Source organism: Seriola aureovittata, chromosome 12, assembly GCF_021018895.1.
Source record: "Seriola aureovittata isolate HTS-2021-v1 ecotype China chromosome 12, ASM2101889v1, whole genome shotgun sequence".
Classification (NCBI taxonomy): domain Eukaryota; kingdom Metazoa; phylum Chordata; class Actinopteri; order Carangiformes; family Carangidae; genus Seriola; species Seriola aureovittata.
The window spans coordinates 1,413,107-1,433,466 of NC_079375.1; the positions used below are offsets into that span (position 1 = coordinate 1,413,107).

A 20,360-nucleotide genomic window follows, 5' to 3' on the forward strand; every position below is an offset into this window, starting at 1 on the left:
AGTGTGACTATATCAGCATCATCACTATCACTGTGGTTCAGAAATAACACCGTCATCTAAAGACATGTTTTCTGTTGAGCCATTTCAATAATAACAACTTTAGCAGCCCATCTCATTGCATGTTATTTAAAGATTTTAATATCAAGCTAGCTAACTAGCAAAAACATTAACTAATCTCTTGAAAAGTGTAACAGCCACCAACTCTGCCTGTGTCACATGGGATGTTTCTTGTTAGCTCGAGCTAACAGACCCTGTTAAGAGATTTGTGCCATCGATTTTTCAGTATAAAATGAGCTTCCAGCTGTGTGGGGACACATTATTTTCAGCCTCTCATTAGAGTTGACATGACCTCTGCCTTCTGGGTTGAAAGCTTTGCCTTAAAATGTGTTTCACTTATAATGAAATGAATGAAAATTCACTTATAAAATCTTAGATCTTGAATAAATTCGTCCTCAATCATTTTCTCTTGGTGTTGCTGTAAAGACTCACTGCGAGGCGAGACGTGGTCTGCGTAGACTCATGCTGTAGCTCCTCTTCCAGCTCTTCTTGCCCTGCCGGTTCCTGACTCCATCCTCCTGGTCCATCATCTGCTCCAGCAGCGTCTGGTCGTCTGCGTTGAGCGGAGCCACGCTGATGTCTCGGACGGCCCTGAACTCACCACAGTTGTTCAGATGTTCGTTCTCCAGGCGGAAGAAGTTCCACACAAAACGCCTTAGAAGAACAAACAGAGATGATCAGAGGCTGATTTATTCACATTTTCATATGGAAGGTCATGTTTGCCAATATTGTCTTAGAGATTTTGTGTTTAAATGACACTTAAAGGTTTATTTCAGCCATTATTTATATTTATACATTGTATTCCAGTGTCAAACATACAGAGACCAAAAGAGAAAGTAAGAAAAAAGTAAATAAAAGACTTTCACTGCTACATTTATGCAATTAGAATGATCTTATCATATTTATTTATCACCATTTACCAAGTGAACAAGACATTCTTAGTTCATCCACAGGTTTAACTCTTTGACAGATATGCATCTTCTTTTTATATTGGTCCTTACCCTCGTCTTTTTTGAGTGGGAGTAAATGATTTTGTGCTTTCTACATGATCTGTGCAGTTTTAAAGTCAAACCAGATCATGAAAGTTTAAAGCGTATGAATTAATAAATAGTGGGTTGGTTGGTTCATAATGATCTGATTGACTGTAAATTGAGTAGAATAAGTCTTGTATGGTAATATGAGAGAGCAGTATAATATATGTGGTGATTTCTGGTTTAAAATGTGTTGCAACACTGCAACAGTTTTATTTGTGGCTTCCAACATAATTTATGATCAATAACGACACCCAGAACCATACTTAGTCTGACTTAAATTAAATGATAACTTGTTAGTATCAAACCATGTCTTATCGTTTTCAATTCTCCATCCACTGAATTCAGAAGCTGTTCCAAACTCTTCCCGGAGCAGTATAAATAAAACAAATGTGTGTTAACAGGCAAAGTTTGGTCATTTATTTTTGTAACTGATATAAAGCAGCTGTGAGCTTCTGAATGTTAATAGGACAAAACAAACTATTTAAAGACTTCTCACTGGTTCAATTTGTAGAATAATCTACATAAAAAATGAAAAGAATAACTCTGTTTTCTCTTTGTCTCATTCTATTATTTACTGTTGTGATCTTCACCAGATCCACATGCACAGCTTTGCAGGTTCACATAACAGTAACTTAATCCTGTGTAAACTCTGTACAAGAGGAGCAGAGTGTAAAGACTGGAGGAAGAAAAACAACAGCAGGAAGAAGAGACATGGATGAAATAATAAAGTGGTGGTGGTGGTGGTGTACCTAAAGACCTCCATCGGGGCGAGAACAGTCGCTAGTATGTCAGAGATGCCATGCAGACCAGAGACTGTGCTGAGGGTGACGGTTAAAGTCCATGAGAACCGCAGCAGCACGTCCTCCACTATAGCGCTGTAGTAATAGGCCTGAGGGAGAGAGAACAGGAAGAACACATCAGACCTGACCAGAGTCCAACTGTGTCTCAGCCCGTCCCCTCCACAACATGGACACCTACCTTATGAGGGTAGACTATCTCCTCCCTCAGGAACGTGTTCTCCCCTGCGTTGCGGTCAAACAGACCCCAGTCCATCTTCAGATCCCAGACCAGCGTGTAACAGGAGCTGACCACCAAACAGCTGATGTACAAGTAGAAGAAGATTTGGGCATCATCGTGTTTCTCAGCTGAGGAGGAGAGAGGGAGGGAGGGAGAGAGAGAGAGACATGAGGTCAGATTTATATGTGTAAAAATGGAAACATCAGTCAAAGATGTTTGTTTTCTAATGATCCAGACACCTGTGTTTTCCACCGCCAGAGCACCTTTAACTTTTCTGATGATGAGAAGGTCAGACTGATTTAAAATCTCTGCTCTTTCTGTCTGTTAACCAGCTGTTGCTTCAGCCTCTGACACACAACAGGAGAAGCCGCTCCATACTGAACATACAGAGAAACAAAGAGAAGCACTGACGCCTGGGAAACGACATGTTACAGTCCACTCAGCTGTCATTTAGAGCTGGTGACTGCAGTAAACACGTTTACCCTGCAGGGAGCACCGTCACATCCTGGACTCAGCTCCGCCCAAGATGACTGTGATTAGCTTAGACAAATACAAACCAGAGCGTTTCTTCCTACTGATGGTGCTGTGAAAGTAATAGAAGATGGTTGGTTTATCATTTCAATACCAAAATGTGGAATTGAAGTTATTAGTTGAGCATTCATTCATTCTTTTCTCCTGTGACGTTGATGCATCATTAGCAGTAAATGTGTTGCAAAGACCCGCTGATCCCCTCATCCTGTTAATGTTCAAAGAGGTTATCTGAGAGGTCAAGGTGTTGCATGAGGGTTGAGTTCTTAAGTAACTTTAGATGTCTTGTATTCAAGCACATATGTGTAAGTAGTAGATATGTAAATGTAGGTCTTGTGGTTGGTTGCTCTTGGTTGTAAACATAAGGTGATGTGTATCTTGACCAATCTGTGTTCACTTCTTTATCCCATATTCTTGTTCTATAAAAGGTTACTAGGACGCTGTGTTGTTTGGACAAGGAATGATTATACTTCCCAACCTTGTGTGAGCCTTGTCCCCTTATTGATCAATTATAATCTTCAGTCAGTCAGTGTCTGTGTTTGTATTTCTGTGCTTATGTCCAGTGATTCACCACAATACACCACCACAGTACAGCCAGAACTTCCTCCAGCTCTGACACAGGTATTCAACCAGAGGGCAGCATGAGAAAACTGGTCGAACACCTAACCGTAAAAAACAAGATGACCCGTCACATAACAACAAATATATGGTAAATTCAACCTAAGAGCTGAACTCAGCATTTATACAACAGAGTGACATGACCTGTTAAATTTTGATGGACCAGCAAAGAGAGGAATTACAGCTAATGGCCGAACGCCAGAAAAGTAAAAGAAGAAAGACTGGAGTTAACATCTCTGCAGAAAATGCTTTTTCCAACTGTGACTCCGCTCTACCTTTGTGTGTGCTGTAGAGAGCAGCGAAGGTGACGACAAAGAAAGATGTGGAGTATTTCCCTGCGTTGACCAGGTGAGGGAAGGCCCGCTTGGTGTCACGGTAACGCCGCAGACACTGGACGAAGCGGAACCACGCAGGAAGACACTGGATGACGGCACGGACGCCGTAGGAGTAGGAGTTACACACGTCTCTACCTGTAAAAACATGACACACAATAAGATGCGAGTCGGTCGTCACGGGATCAGCCGTCACAGCAGTGTTTCATCTCAGCCTCACCTTCACTGCTGATGAGCCCGTCGTGTTTCTTCCAGTCCAGTTCGAAGCTGTAGAAACAGATCATGTACTCCAGGTCCATCAGAACCACCCCTAGAGAGTTCAGCTGGTCGGCGAGCCAGAAGTCTGCGAAGCCCACGCGATGGAACGGAGCCGTCACCACGCGAAACTGTGGAGGAAGACCAAGTGAGGAAGTGCCTCAGCCACTAACACTAACACCATGGCCAGCATCGAGAAGGCCCAACAGCAGCTCCATCCCCTCCAGAGGCTCGAGCAGGCCAGGCTACCCATCACCACCTTCTACAGGGGCGCCACCCACACTGTCCTCATCTACTGCACCACTGCCGAACAGAAGCAGCTGAACGGGACTGTGAGACCAGCAGGGATGGAGCACCCGCATCAGGACCTCCAGGTTCTTAAACAGCTTCATACCCCAGCCTGTGAGGATCATCAACACTCTTGCCCCCCCCATCATCAACTCGTAATTATAAGAAGAGATCCTGTAATTCTCGTAATTATGAGAAAACTTGAAAGGTGTAAATCAGTTTTTCGATTGCTGGTTTGCTCGTTTTTGATTTCAAACAGAAAAACGGAGCAAACGAGCCGTATTTCTGTTTTTCCAGTGTCCATGAACATTGAATATCAAGTATTAAAAATGTATTATTTATGAGATTTTTCTCAGACTTTTCTCATAATTGCAGGATCTTTTCTTATCATTACGAGATACGAGATCCCTGCAGGTCTCAAAGATCTCATAATTATGAGATAAGTGCCCTTCCATATGCAAGAGACAATGACAATGAAGAAATCTAATCTAATCTAACATCTTCTTTGGTTTAAATCACTTCCCACCAACAGTCAGTCCTAACCTCACTGACTTTTATAACCTGCCTGTTGCTTCATAGAATCATCATCTTAGTTTAAAGACAGGGACACTCTTTTCCAGAAATGTTAGATAGCTAAATTTATAAAACTGCCAAACAATTGAAACATCTTTGTGAACAATAAAGACTGGGATTCACTGAATCAAAACCCAAACAATATGAAGCCTGTATGAGTGAGTGGAGTTACCAGGAGCTTGAGCAGCCAGAAGCGTGACTTGTAGTAACACGTCTTGAAGGGGTTGATGAGGAAGAGGAAGAACAAGCCGTACAGAGCAAGAGGGTTGGCCTGCATCGGCACCAGGATACTGTCACTGAAGAGACACGACAGCAGGCTGACGCACCACAGCACCCCCAGCATACCTGCAATCTGCACACACACACACACACACACACACACACACACACACACACACACACACACACACACACACACACACAGAGAGAGAGAGAGAGGAGAGACTCAGACATCTCCATCAGATTCATGGTGAAGCTGACGGGTAACACACTCTGTCACTGTGACCTGAGTGTCTTCAGCCATTTGCTGTGTGTGTGTGTGTGTGTGTGTGTGTGTGTGTGTGTGCGTGTGTATGCGTGTGCTCAGACCTCAAACAGATGTTGGTGTGACAGGTTGTTTCTGGGGTTGAGTTCAAATATGAGAACATGGTTAACTCCTGCCTGCCTCCAGCCGTAAGTGTTGATGCCTGGAAGAAAAACATACAGACAGACAGACAGACAGTCAGTCTGTGTGTGTGTGTGTGTGTGTGTGTGTGTGTGTGTGTGTGTGTGTGTGTGTGTGTGTGTGTACATGTGCATACCTAACAGGAAGAGGAATTCTATCAAGAGGAATCCTCCTCTGTAGATCCGGACCATAGGCCAAACATCAGCACTACGGATCACCACCGCTCCTGATGATAGGGAGAGATAGGGAGGGAGAGAGAGAGAGAGAGAGAGAGAGAGAGAGAGAGAGAGAGAGAGAGAGAGAGAGAGAGAGAGAGAGAGAGAGAGAGAGAGAGAGAGAGAGATGTTTTCATATACTGTAATGTTTGTTAAATACTGCAACACAATCACTACACCATCTGACAAAATAAAAGCCTTTTATATATTAGTAATTGAGTAGGAAAGAGGTGTCGTGTTTGTTATTACAACGTTTCGGTTAAGAGTTATTGAACCAGGAAGTTCGAATCTGTGAATATCTTTCAACTTTACAGAAGTATATTTATCTCATTATCACAGGATAATGACCTTTGTTATCTTGAGATAACTGGATAAAGAAATATGTACGAGTACTGCTTTTCTGGGCTTTCGTACTGATGGGACCAATACATTACAAATACATATCTGGTCTGATTCACCTGATCATACAAAGTTTCAGACTTAGGAATCCCACAATATTATTAGATGCTTAGATGTTTGTGTGTGTGTGTGTGTGTGTGTGTGTGTGTGTTACCTGTAATGACTACAGTAACCATTAAGACGAGGAAAACTCCACAGTAAAGTCCGACTCGAAACGTGGTCCAAGCAGGAGCAGGCTGCAGGAAGAGAGACACACAGAGTCAACAATATGACATGATGAGGACATGATGAGGACATGATGAATATATGATGAAGATATAATGAAGACATAATGAAGACATGATGAGGACACGATGAAGACATAATGAGGACATGATGAATACATGATGAGGACACGATGAAGACATAATGAAGACATGATGAGGTCACGATGAAGACATAATGAAGACATGATGAGGACACGATGAAGACATTATGAAGACATGATGAGGTCACGATGAAGACATAATGAAGACATGATGAGGACACGATGAAGACATAATGAGGACATGATGAAGACATGATGAGGACACGATGAAGACATAATGAAGACATGATGAAGACATAATGAAGACACAATGAAGACATGATGAACACATGATGAGGACACGATGAAGACACGATGAAGACATGATGAAGACATGATGAGGACATAATGAAGACATGATGAGGACACGATGAAGACATAATGAGGACATGATAAGGTCACGATGAAGACATAATGAAGACATGATGAGGACACGATGAAGACATAATGAAGACATGATGAGGTCACGATGAAGACATAATGAAGACATGATGAGGACACGATGAAGACATAATGAAGACATGATGAGGTCACGATGAAGACATAATGAGGACATGATGAAGACATGATGAGGACACGATGAAGACATAATGAAGACATGATGAGGTCACGATGAAGACATAATGAAGACATGATGAGGACACGATGAAGACATAATGAGGACATGATGAAGACATGATGAAGACACGATGAAGACATAATGAAGACATGATGAAGACATAATGAAGACACGATGAAGACATGATGAGGACACGATGAAGACATAATGAAGACATGATGAAGACATGATGAAGACATAATGAAGACACGATGAAGACATGATGAAGACATAATGAAGACATGATGAATACATGATGAAGAAATAATGAGGACATGGCGAGGACATGATGAAGACATAATGAGAAAATGATGAGGACATGATGAGGATATGATGAAGACATAATGAGGACATGATGAGGATATGATGTCTAGTGATGGGATCCGTCAACATGTTGACATTATGACCCCTGAGTACTCCCCCTGATTACTCAGTAGTCATGGCTACATTACTACAGTACTCATTAGTTATGGGTGGGACCACACCCATTCCCACCCAGCTGCAGTCACGACTTCAATGCAGATGTCACAGATGTGATCAGAACAAGGGCATTATGCTGCTGCTGTTCTCCTCTCTTATTTCATTACATCTTCAAACACACTGTATCGTTTCATCATAGATTTAATAACATCATTTGCTTTGGCAACAATGTAAACTCAACATTTATATTAGTAAAGCTCATTCGATTTGAAGGGGCTGTGTTTGGAAAGACAGAGGTTAAAGAGAGATGTAAATGTAATAAAAAAGAAGAAATAAAACATAAAAACAAAAAAAAAGAGAGAGATGGTTTCTCCCCAACCCTTCTCAATGATCACCTTTAAAGACTGTGTGTACTTGGAGGAGCATCCTCGTTTCAATGCTTGAAAATTTAAATGGGACATTTTGTTTGTTATTTTGTGACTGTAAACGTTTTGTGGGTGAGAGTTTTTTGTGCAATAAGATGACAACAGGAATGAGTGAGTGAGAGTGAGTGAGTGAGTGAGTGAGTGAGTGAGTGAGTGAGTGAGTGAGTGAGTGAGTGTGTTTGTGTGTGTGTGTGTGTGTCTGACCTGTGCAGCTCCCAGTGGAGGCACCCTCAGCCTCTTCATGGCCTTCTGTCTGTCACCACCTTCCAGCTCTGTTGTGACCAGAGCCTGAAACACACACAGAGGTTTGAGTGTCGTCCTCTTCCTCTCTGATATGTTAGCAGGAATGTATTTAGCTACAGCCATGCTAATGAAGTGAATACGAGCAGGATGACACGTACAGTACAGGCCTTAACTGAGTCATGTGACTGTATATCTATACATATGTGTGTGTACCTCAGTCTCAGAGATGAGCTGTGTGATCTTCTTGCAGGTGTAAAATGGAGCCACTTCAACATGGGCCACCCTCCAGTCGGCCCCCCTCGACGTCTCCAGAATCTTATCATGCTTCTTCAGGATCTTCCTGAAACCTGTGAAGTTCAGGTTCTACAGAGAACCAGAGAACCAGAGAGAGAGAAAGAGAGAGCGAGAGAGATTATTATAATTAGTAGTAGTAGTATTATAGTAGACCTATAATACAATGATTACAATGATTACTGTTCTTTTAACTTATTCATTCTATTTTACTTCATAGATTTTACGTGTATGCATGTATTTTTCCTGATATCATTATTATATTGTCTGTAACGCTTTGAAAATATTGTCCACCTCACATTCATGTCAATGAAGTATACTGAGAGAGAGAGACAGAGAGAGAGTTGTTTAATGAGAAGAATCAGATGTGTCCAAAGCAGCTGATTGAACAGACTTGAAAGATGTGAGACAGTAAAAGAAGGAGGGACAGAGCTCTGCATGTGGTCTCTGCATGTGGTCTCTGCATGTGGTCTCTGCATGTGGTCTCTGCATGTGGTCCAGCTGGGACTGAATGTACTGCATAAAGTGGGGTAACATTGTTAACACCCTAGTCCATCTAGTGACGGGATCACAGCGGCAGAGACACCCATCACTGTGTGGATGTTCTGACCCCCGAGTACACAGTAGCCATTACTACATCATTACATGATTCTCAGTACTCATGGGTCGGACCACACCCAGCTTCCAACACAGCCTTCGTTTTGATCGCAACTAATGGCGGCTGTGGCTCAGGAGGTAGAGGAGGACGTCCACTAATCTGAACATGTCTGCACTGCAAAATACTGTAGTGATAAATGATTACTATGTTGTGTATATGAACACAGGAGCTGCTGTTTAACTTGCTCTTGTCTTTTCAACATCTTGCCAACAGATGAAAATTTGCCTTCTTGGCTCATTTACAGTTCTTTTTAATAAGCATTGTCCCTGTCAAAATAAAATTGTTGATTTTATTTTGACAGGGACAAAATCTGTTATGTTCCCCAATGATGACCGAGGGGATGAGTGGAACAAACAACGTGGAAACTGGAAAACTGAATCCCTTTGTTTGTATTTTTATTGTGTTGTGCTGAGCTGTGTGTGAATGTGCACCTGGTAGTTCTGCAGCAGTATGAGGCTGAGGTAGAACTCGGAGAAGGCCAGCTGCAGGTCCTTTATGTTTCTGTGTTTGCATCGCTCCTGCTGCGACAGGGCGAACACCGTCTTCCTCCTCCTCAGGCCCCGGGCGTTAGCCGAGCTCTCTCTCTGGGCGTCCAGCGAGGACTGCAGCTCGTTCTGCAGCGTGGCGAATCGCCGCTGAGCCTCAGCCAGCTTCTCTGAAGGGAGAGCGGGAAACAGAGGGAAACTAGTTTAAAGACGGAGAGGAAACAGCCACAGAATAAGTGCACTCACTGAGCACATTATTAGGAACTCAGTTCCTCAGTTCTTCACATCATGGATCCATGTTGATACGAATGCATCACATCACTTCTGCAGATTTGTCAGCTGCACATTCATGCTGCCAATCTCCTGTTCTACCACATCTCAGAGGTGTTCTACTGGATTCAGGTCTGGAGACTGTGGGGGTCACTGAAGTTCACTGAACTCACTGTCATGTTGATGAAAGCAGTTTGTGTCATGGAGCATGATCCTGCTGGAAGGAGCCATTAGAAGATGGTGAACTGTGGCCATGAAGGATGAACATGGTCAGCAACAATCCTCAGACTGAAACATTCAGACCATGATTGATTGGTATTAAGAAGAAAACGTTCCCCAAACCATCACACCACCACCACCAGCCTGGACTGTTGACACAAGGCAGGTTGGTCCATGGACTCTGACTCTGATTCTACCATCTGCTGGCTCAGCACAAATCCACATCCATCAGTCCAGGACTTCAGCTGTCCAGTGTTGGTGAGTCTGTGTCCACTGCAGCCTCAGGTTTCTGTTCTTGGTGACAGGAAGTGGAACCTGACATTTCTCTGCTGTCTCCAGAGTAAAAACTCTAGAGACTGAATGTGAAAATCCAGGAGATCAGCAGGTTGAGAAACACTCAGACCAACAATCATGTCACAGTCAAAGTCACTGAGATACATTTTCCTCATTCTGATGTTTGACATGAACATGAAGCTCCACCTGTATCTGCAGGGTTTTATACACTGCTGCCACATGATTGACATGATTGGCATGACTGGATACGTATGAATAAGCAGGTATACAGGTGTTCCTAATAAAGTGCTCAGTGAGTGAATATGCCTGTGTGGTGTTCGTTGTATCTTTACCAGAGTAGAAGGTGTTGATCTTGGCCAGCTCTTTTTCACACGTCTGGAAGAACTTCTCCTCAAACTTGGCGTAGTACCTCTTGACTGTGTCCTCGTCTGTGACTGTGGGGAGAGACAAGGTGTTAGATCAGCGAACGACTGTTTGTCTCACAGCAACGACCAAACCTTACTGCACCTCAACGTAGATAGGAGAACAACAGGTGGGCAGACAGGGAAGGTGGAGGTGGGCATGGAGGACTGACTGACTGTATGTATGGTACAGAAGTATCTGAGCAGCATCATGATCAGAGCTGCTCCATTTCTCTAGATGATGAGGAAAGGAGCCTCAGTGCTTCCTATCTTATCTCCTTCAGCAGAGGAAGCACTGGACCTTCCTTTATGAAAGGAAAGAAGAAGATGCTGTCCCACAATTCCTCTGCTGTAGTTTCACCTCAGCAGACCCACGTAAATGTAGAAACATCAGAGCAGCTGTTTTATGTTTGTGACTCGATCCAGAACTGATGGAAATCCTTGTCTGATCCACTGAAGCCCAAATCCATAAATATAGATTTATTCTCTTCCATTCAGGAGTCATGAAGAACAAACAGGTTGAATCTATAGTGAACAATATCATCATCATAACAAAATACTGTAGTCTATACATAAATGTTGTTTCACTAAATCTCATTGTGTAAAGCTCTAAAAACAAATTTCTCCCCTTAGCAAATGTATAGAAATGTCAAAAACACCTATGAAACTATAAACTTGTGTCTGAATATAATTTACTTTAACCTCTTGCTCAGTTCCTTATTTCTATTTAAATATAATTTCAATGGCTGAACTTTCTCTATTTGTATATTATTGTATTGTTTCAGCGTTTCAGTCCTGTTGGTTTTGTTGGTTGGGAGAGGAGGATTTAGTCTCCTTTAGTTATAAATAAAGTTAGTGAAAAAAAAACCTAGTGTCAGTGCAGTAGGATTGTTTTCCTGCTCGGCCAGCAGATGGAGCTGTGACACAGCAGCAGGTTGTCCAGTTGTATCTGTGAGAGTGGACATGTTTCAACCCTCCAGCTGTGACAGACAGTCCATATTTCTGTTAGTGGATCTGAGACCGTGCTGCGTTCACTAATCCAGTGTAGACAAATTATATTTCTAATTTGACTTGATTCCACTTTGACAAGAAATAAACACTTCATGAAAAACAAAAGATTTGCCAAGAAAATGTTTTTAACCTTGGTGACTAATATTTGATATGTGCACACTGACCTTCCAACACATTAACCAGCGATATATCATTAAATAAAACTCAATACACTTTTATTCATCACTGCAAGAGGAACTGTACACAACAGTGACCAGGCCAACACAGACACAGCTGACACAACCAAATGCTAAAGCTAAAGACTTTATGTGGGATTCTGGGAATATGTCGCACTTAGAATAACTATTATTCCTACTAGCAGGTAGAGAACACTGATGTCCTGATGCCAGTGGTTCAATATGCTCATTGATTTCTTCATGATTAATTGGTCAGAATAAGAAATCCCTCTGTTTGACTCCAATAATCACTGAACAACACAATACAACACTGTTCAGGCTGTTTCTGCCCCTCACTGACAGACGGTAAAACCAGGCAAAGGAAATCTAAGGTTAAAAAGACTCCAGATAAAAGACTGTTTGTTTTTGAAAAAGCTGCACCCTTTGATTGACAGTTATCTGACTGTTAAACATTGTGCTCATGTTCTTGTAATGCTGGAATCAAACAATATATTTTTTCTCTTCAGATGGTCGTTAGCCTTGTTTAACCAGAGATCCCGCTACGCTGCTGTAACCACACCCCACCCCCGTGTGATATTAGATATGTGCGCTAGATGAATCACAGGTGTAGCGTGTGACATAACATGGCTGGCGTCCTGTCCCGCCATGATGTCTCCTCCTCTTGGCATGACTACAACACCTCGTCCTCATACAGGTCCTCCATAAACTACATTTCTGTCCTGTTTAAGGAAGCAAATCTTTCGAAAACTGCACAATTGAGGATGTTTTAGAAATGATTCCTGACATCTGCCGTGACAGCGACTCTCCTGCTGCTCTGCAATTATCTTTATCTTAAAAGTTATGTTTACTTGTTTGTTTTTTTTACACACTGCGAGGTTAAACTCTCCGCTCCTCCCACTGAGTCAGACGCTTTTTTTTTTTTTTTTAGTTTTACCAGAACGCAGTCCTGTAATTTTCATCACTTTTGATCTCAACTATTTAAGAAGTCACGCCGGGACAGATTCTGGTAAACTCTAATTGAACAGTGGACATAGAGAACCTGTGTGTCCAACCACTAACATGTAGCCAGTGTCACGTCAACAGCAGCCAAACAACAGGCCGGGCAGGTGGTTTTGAGTCAGGCTGTGCACACTCAGTGATTCACTGTGTTTCAGACTGGCTGCTTTTAGACAAGACACCAAATTAACTCAATTGGAGTGTCCCAACACCCCCCCCCACACACACACACACACCCACACACACAGACACACAGAACACACCACACCACAGTCAGACTACAGTAATCTCCTCATCCCTTTTTGTCCTTATTCTGCTCTTTTCTCTCTGTGTCTCAGCTCATGTCATCATGATTATTATCATTATTATCATTATGACACGTCTGTCTCTCAGTAATAGGCTATACTTTCCATTTGACAATTGATGTTTTTTAGGTCCATCTTTCAGCAACACCCTGCTCCTTTCTCACAGTAACACACATTCACATGTTCACAACTCAGGCTCTTAAACAGCAGCTAGACCAGGACATTATGTGCTGTTTAAAGAAGGAAGGCTGCTTTTATTTGACATATCTGTCTCTAGGTTTTCTGCATCCACTTTAATACAATGGACGTGCTTGGGATCTCATCTGTGATGCTCAGACCGTAAAAATAAATGGAATGACCTCCTCCTGGTTGTTTCCTCCACCAACCAGTACAGTTACAGAGAATATAGTCAGTTTCTCCTTCCTGAGTCACAGCAGTGAATAATGACCAGAGGGGTATTTTTCAGAACATTATGATGTCACAGTGAAGTTGAACTTTGACCACTTGGATATAACATGTCATCACTTAATTTATCCTTATAGACATTTGAGTTAAATGAATCATGATTAGTGAATGAATTTGTGAGTTATAGCCAAAGACATGTTTTGTGAGGTCACAGTGACCTTAACCTTTGACCTTTGACCACCAAAATCTAATCAGTTCATCCTTGAGTCCTAGTGAATGTTTCCATCAAGGTGTTACTGAGATATCATGTTTATGAGAAAGGGACGGATGTACAATGTATGTCCGTACGTAGGAACAACCTGAAAACAACATACTGTACCTCTGGCTCTGGCTGTCGCTGCTGAGGAGGCATAAACATGATGAACATGCTGTCAACCTTTTGAAGACAAATTTTTTGCCGAGTGGCAAAACACAATTAGAGCTAAATGAGAAACTTGGGTGAAGCAACCCTTTTAACAAGACATTCCCAGCCAGGAAGTACGTGCACTCAAACTTCATATTCTCATTATAATTTAATTTCATACTACTACCACCCAACAACCAATAGACAAAAACCATATACAGAGATGGGCAATTCATTCAATGTAACTGAAACTGATATTATGACTCTCTGACCCAGTGGTTCTCAAGCTTCTTCACATCAAAGACCCCTGAACTGACGCAAACTAGACCCCCGTTTTATAAGATGCTGTCCCCGGGTCCCCATCTGATCAGGTTTTTGCTTTTAGGCGTTTTAATACAGAAAGTGTTTAAACCCATGTATGAAACAGTCACAAACTCTGCCATTCTGTTACTTATGGATGAAATTATTGTGAAAGTAAATTATTGCACTTTTTGCTGGGAACCCCAAGGAACCCCCTCAAGGACCCCTGGGGGTCCCTGACCCCACTTTGAGAACCACTGATCTAACCCAACTCATTTTAGTCATGTTGATATGTTCAAGAAGTTCATTCCTTAGTACAACAAAGAGTACAACGCTACAGATCTAAATACACAACTACTCAGAGTTTTCCGTTTGTTCATTTCCAGCAGTGATGTCATTAACTCTGTGTCCAGTCAGAGACAAGACCACTCACATGCTGCAGAAACAGAGGAAAAAGAGTTGGTTCACAAAAAAAGATGGTAAAACAAAAAAAAGACTAAACTAAACAAAGGTAAATGTAACTGTCAGAAAACAGCAGAGTATACTGTCAGTCTGGAGATCTCACAACACAGACCTCTTCTCTGTCCGTTCTGGTTTCACTGCTGCAGTAGTTTAGAGCGACCGATATGTACAAGCGTGAATTAAAAGCTAAAACTGAAATAAAACTTGTGTTTCTTGTGCGTAATAATACTACTACTGTTATTGTTATTGAAGTGTTTTTGAAGGGAAAACAGAGAGTAGCAGACTGATATGATCTTGTTTCAGGTTGATCAGATATAAATTAGCAGATAAAAACAAGCAGCAACAGCAGGTGTAGATTCAAACTGCATCTAGTGTTGTATTGTATTGTTGCAATCTCAACCACGCCCACTTAGGAGACAGGAAGTGTATACCATATCTTAACATTGCCTCTGCTTGTAATGCATCATCTTTTGTTATAGAGGATCTTTGGTAAGAGCTCCTGCTCGGAGTCTTGTGTCAGGTTCACTCTCCTCCATGTTTGTTAATGGATGATAAACACGTGTTATTGCACAGTGTGAGTTTAAAACTAATAGAATTAGTAGGTAAGTGGATGTTATTGCACAGAGACTGTTCGTGAAGTTACAGAGTGACGGCATTGTCTCCTGAGCTGCAGTCATTAGTGCAGAGAGAGAAGAGCAGTAGGGAGAGCACACATCCCTGGGGGGTCGCTACTGTTGCCTGCTGATGTGATTTTCCCACCCTCCCCTGCTGCTTCCTGACTGTAAGGAGGTTGGCGGTCCAGTGACAGGTGGAGGCGGGTGCAGCTGGGTTAGTCTGGAGGGGAGAGGATTTCTGAGTCCACAAAACAGGGAGGGTGGGTGAAACATAGATTGGATTTTTTCTTTCCCGGAAAGGGTCACGTGATAGGAGTGTGATGAGTCCGGGAAGGATGTGACTGATCAGACCCAATCATGGGGTGAAGGTGGGACGAAGGGGTCATCGATTCCAAAGTATTGGAAAGAGTTTTCAAACTAAAACAGGCCAAATGTCTCCGTTCTATGGCTCAAAAACTGGGTGAAGCTTTAGGCCACACCCACCCTACTACGTTTCAGTTCTAAAACGCATCTCTTTTGCTATGTTTCCTCTCCCCGTCCACACAACTCCAGAGTTGTCAGCCAGCTGACAGCTCTCCAGAGCACTGGGGGGACTGCTTCCTGTCACTGGCGCATGGTCCCTAGCAGAAAACTGTTTTTTCAGCTATTCAGTGTAGCCTCTCTTTGTACTCTTTATCCCTCTTGGTCAGTGCGTTTGTGGCCTGGTTGTACAGGATCCTGTCCCCATTTCTGCAGTCCTACTCCTTGGCTCCCTGAGTTTAGCTGGAGACCAGGGCTTGATGTTGATGAAAGTGGGGGAAGTCTTCATGGGCAAACATGTCCTCCCTGTATGACGTCACAATGTCAGTTTATCCAGGTCTGTAGCTGCGGTTCTGTAGTTTGTCCGTCTGCTAACAGTCTTGACAACAGGCTTTGCAGATTTTAGTTTCTGCTTCTACGTTAGGAGAGGATGAAGCAGGCAGAGATCAGAGAGTCCCAAAGCTGCATGAGGGGTAGAGTGGGACATTTCATATGCTGTCTGTATTTTGGCAGTTCGTGGCTAAGGTTTAGCTGATCAACCAGGTGTTGTGATGCCTCACTAACACAGGCCTGAGGTGAGGTGGTGGGATGTGCAGTAAACACAGACTGACACAGTGATGCAGGTTCAACCAGCGCTGGACCGGATGCCCACCACTGGTAGAACGAGCACAGAGACAGCATGCAGGGGGGCTGGCTGTGAGGGAGACTGGTTTGGTAATTATGTAAAGTAGTTCAGATTAATTCTGCTGTTTAACAGTGATGTATTGTTTAGCAGTTCCAGATTCAAGCCTTAGAGAATGGTGACAACAAGGGATTAGGCTATGAGAGTTAAGAGCCTTGTACTACAGGGTTCATTTATTATCTTTGTCACTGGATCATTTATACACTTGTCTGTAACTTATCTTTCAGTGAAATCAAAAATGTATTTCCTATCACTCTACTGTTATACTACAGAGGTGTGCAAAATCAGTTCACATTAGAATCTCTGTCTCTACCAATTCAAAAACAATTCATAAATTCCAAAAAACCAATTCATATTTCCAGTCTTTTAACATCGCTGGTACGAGTTTAGGTCGTCAGTCCGAGAGATGGCACCATGTCGTTTTCCACCCAGATACTCCTGCTTGATGTGAGTGAGAAGAATGTAATTCAACCTGGCTTCAGTGAAGCAGTGTTTGGACACATTTCAGATTTTTATAACCTCAAGCGAAGAGGCAGTTCGATCACACCCATGTTATCTGCAGCTTTATATATAAGATCTGATCATAACTAAAGAGTCTGTCATGTAGAGAGCTAATAAAAACAAATGAAATGGTTAAAGTTCTCATATTGACATTAAAGGTGTATTAATTGATTTCCAAATGTCAATCATGCATTGAGTAACACGCAAGAAAACATTCCACCTTAAAAGATGTCGGTAGCTGTAAGTAATAATGCATAGAAGTTTTATATTATATAGTTTTTTTGGTTTGCCTATCTAAAAGTTAATTTCAATACAAGGAATGTATTTCTTAACGCAAGATGTGTTGGAAATGTGTGGAAATTTTATCAATAAGATTGCGATATATGTTGCAATGTTTTTAGATGTTTTTCTGCCTATGAAGCAGTTTCATCAGTTTCAAAAAGGATGTTTTGTCTTTTCAATCTTTACTAATTAATGATTTAAGTCACTGAGCAGCTTAGAGGCTACCGGCATCTTTTAAGGTGGAATGTTTTCACGAGTGTTGCTTGATGCATAAAATCAGTCAAAACACTTTAAATGTCAATATGACTTTAACAATTTCATTTTTTTTTTATTAGCTCTCTACATGACCGACTCTTGTATATAAAATGCAAATAATAAATGTATATAAATATCACCCAGATTATGTGAACTGTAGATATTTTATGTCATCTGGAAAAAAAAAAGTAGTGGAGCGTCGGTCCGGTGGCTCTGACAGCTCTGCACCTGTGGTTCCATCACAATGTTGCACACGGTACAAAACAATTTAACTGTGCTTTCATGCAAAACATTGGGGAAATGCTTTACGCAGTCTTTAACAGTGATGTTTGTTGGTAAATGTGAGCTTCACAATATGCTTCATGACCAGAAACAAGGAAGTGAGTTTGGTGACTTACATCAAGGTTTTGCGCAGGGACTGATATGATTGGTTCAACGTGCGGGTCTCTATGATTTTTGATCAAAATTGCTTTATTGTGATCGGACAAAAATACAAGGACGCCCAGAATTCACAGGGATTGGTTGAATTTGCGTTGCCTGGAAAACACTTTTTCTAATCTCATGACTTTTCCAGGAATTTCATGACCGTGGGAACCCTGGATATTACTGAGCTGGATGTTTGTCTGATGCTGCGTCATATTCTCAACATGATCAAACAGTTCATAAAGTCAGTCTAACATTTGATCATGTGATCATAGATGACTTAATATTAAACAAGCTGCAACTTAACGGTGTCCGTCACAGGTGCACTCTAGTGAATAAACAAATAGCACTACACCTCTGACCATCTTATATATATGAAATATGGAGTGAGATACTGTATGACCTATTACCATTGTTTTTGAATCAAATTGTGGGCCGAACAATCAAAATCCAATCGAATCATCACATCTGCTGAATCGTGCACCCCCTATTATACTATGAGTCATCAGTGAGTAAGGTTTTAACACAGTTGCAAACAGTTGACATGGATAAATGGATCATTTCAATTTCAGTGTTAGTAGCCTGGGTTGACAACCTGGTAAAATTCCTCTGTGTAGTGTAGATATGATGTTACACAGTTGCACATTTTCTGTAAATGGTCCTTTCCAAACTGTTGACCAGTCAATTATATGTGTATTACTGCTCCAAAACCCAGTGAATTAGACTTAGTGTGCAACTTATTCTCAAAGCAAACACCACTGAAATGAAATGATCATTACATCAGGTCTAATTGACGGCCGTCCTCAGTTTTTAAACAAAATCTGCAGTAATTTTCTGTTTCAGTTGTTTTGCAGGCCACCACTAATGCTGCATCACCTGCTGTGTTTTAAAAAATGTGTGACTTCTGTTTCAAGCAAAAGTTGGTCATATGGAGAGGGAGAGAGACAGTAATGGAAACAGAACCAGATCATGAGGGAGGCCATAGTCCATGGTAGAGGGATAAGTGAAATGATAGATGGTTTGTGGGATTGATTTAACAAGCCTCCCTCTACATGTGAAGCACTAATACCCAACAAAAAAAAATCTGCCAGCGTCTCAAATTCCTCCGTCTCCTACATCAGCCCCTTTGTTTATGTACATTTATGCTAATTACAGTGCTACTTGAGATTTTGTAGATTGTTTGTAATCTGGACTGTGATCTTGTGCTGGATGCTCAATACACTTCACTGTTAGACATTAAAGCAGGAAACTCAAGCGTCCACAAAATGAGGAAGTAGTTTCATTACTGTGGGATCAAGACAAACACGTGTTAATTCACTGTACAGGAAGTTAAAGAAACTAATGTGTTGGGGAGAGCAGCTGTCTGCATCATGAAATATTTTCCAGCTGATCGTCTGAGTCAAAGAAAAGTCAGAGGAAAACCTTGAAAATAAACTGAAATAATGGAAATAATGAAACACGTTGAGACAGTTGGGTGGATTTATCCTGTGAATCACACCATTAACATGTGACTATGCACTTCTGTATATAACATCGGATCATATATATATATATATATATATATATATATATATATATATATATATATATATAGGCTGAGTAATCTGAGCTGACAGTCAGTCAATGAGCAATACCATATCTGGTGAAAACACACACACACAGGTGTGGTATGTTGCACAGTCAGTGCAGCAGTGTCAGTGCTCTGTCTGGCTACACAGGATGCTATCAGGATCAGTACTGGGTAGAGGTCACCTTTGTTTGGGTTTAAGCACAAGTGAAATACTGCTATTACATGGCCTGTGCAGACAGCTGTGCTAATCAAGAAAGACTAGGTCTAAACCTAGTCTATGTCTGGACCCCCTCTGGTCATATCCTGATTTTATAACTGTGACGTCATCAACAAACACGTCAATGAAAGACAAAGACTGAGCTGTGATTTCAGCTGGATTTACTGTAACATCTCACAGACACAATATCTTTCTTCTTTTTAGGTTATTGTTTCAGACTTTTGCATTAACTACAGGGTGGGAGAGAGAGAGAGGCAGGTCTTTATGTCTAACTCCCTGTGTTTGATATGTAGAGTTGGTCATAGCCGTTAGTATGAAGCCTCATTACCAATGACTTCTCTCTCTCCCTCCCTCTCTCCTGCTCTCTCTGTTCTGTGTGTCTTATGTTTAGTTATTCCTCTAGTGATACATGTAATGAAAGTAGTTTATTTGCTGTAATGAGGCTAGGCTCAGTGTATTGGAAGCGCTCCTCCTCTTCCCTGCAGTTCCCGAGCAGCCGGGAAACCAGAGCGGCTCGGTAGATTGTAGTTCAGTACTCCACTGACCAGAGGTGGAAATGTCATCAGCCAGTCAGTCAGTCAGCCAGTCAGTCAGTCAGTCAGTCAGCGA

General features: G+C 41.8%; 1 protein-coding gene across 1 annotated transcript in view; it reads right to left on the reverse strand.

Moving 5' to 3' along the window:
- The window catches only part of LOC130178833 (xenotropic and polytropic retrovirus receptor 1 homolog), a 59,223-nt gene that overhangs the window by 6,727 nt on the left and 32,136 nt on the right, over positions 1-20,360 (reverse strand). Inside the window, exons 3-15 of the mRNA XM_056391356.1 lie at positions 10,562-10,663; positions 9,393-9,616; positions 8,226-8,375; positions 7,974-8,057; positions 6,135-6,216; positions 5,503-5,592; positions 5,291-5,388; positions 4,875-5,054; positions 3,807-3,972; positions 3,530-3,724; positions 2,070-2,236; positions 1,841-1,980; positions 490-711 (exon numbers count right to left, since the gene is read on the reverse strand). Of these exons, the coding sequence (XP_056247331.1) occupies positions 490-711; positions 1,841-1,980; positions 2,070-2,236; positions 3,530-3,724; positions 3,807-3,972; positions 4,875-5,054; positions 5,291-5,388; positions 5,503-5,592; positions 6,135-6,216; positions 7,974-8,057; positions 8,226-8,375; positions 9,393-9,616; positions 10,562-10,663 (1,900 nt within the window). The remainder of the gene's footprint in view (positions 1-489; positions 712-1,840; positions 1,981-2,069; positions 2,237-3,529; positions 3,725-3,806; positions 3,973-4,874; positions 5,055-5,290; positions 5,389-5,502; positions 5,593-6,134; positions 6,217-7,973; positions 8,058-8,225; positions 8,376-9,392; positions 9,617-10,561; positions 10,664-20,360) is intronic.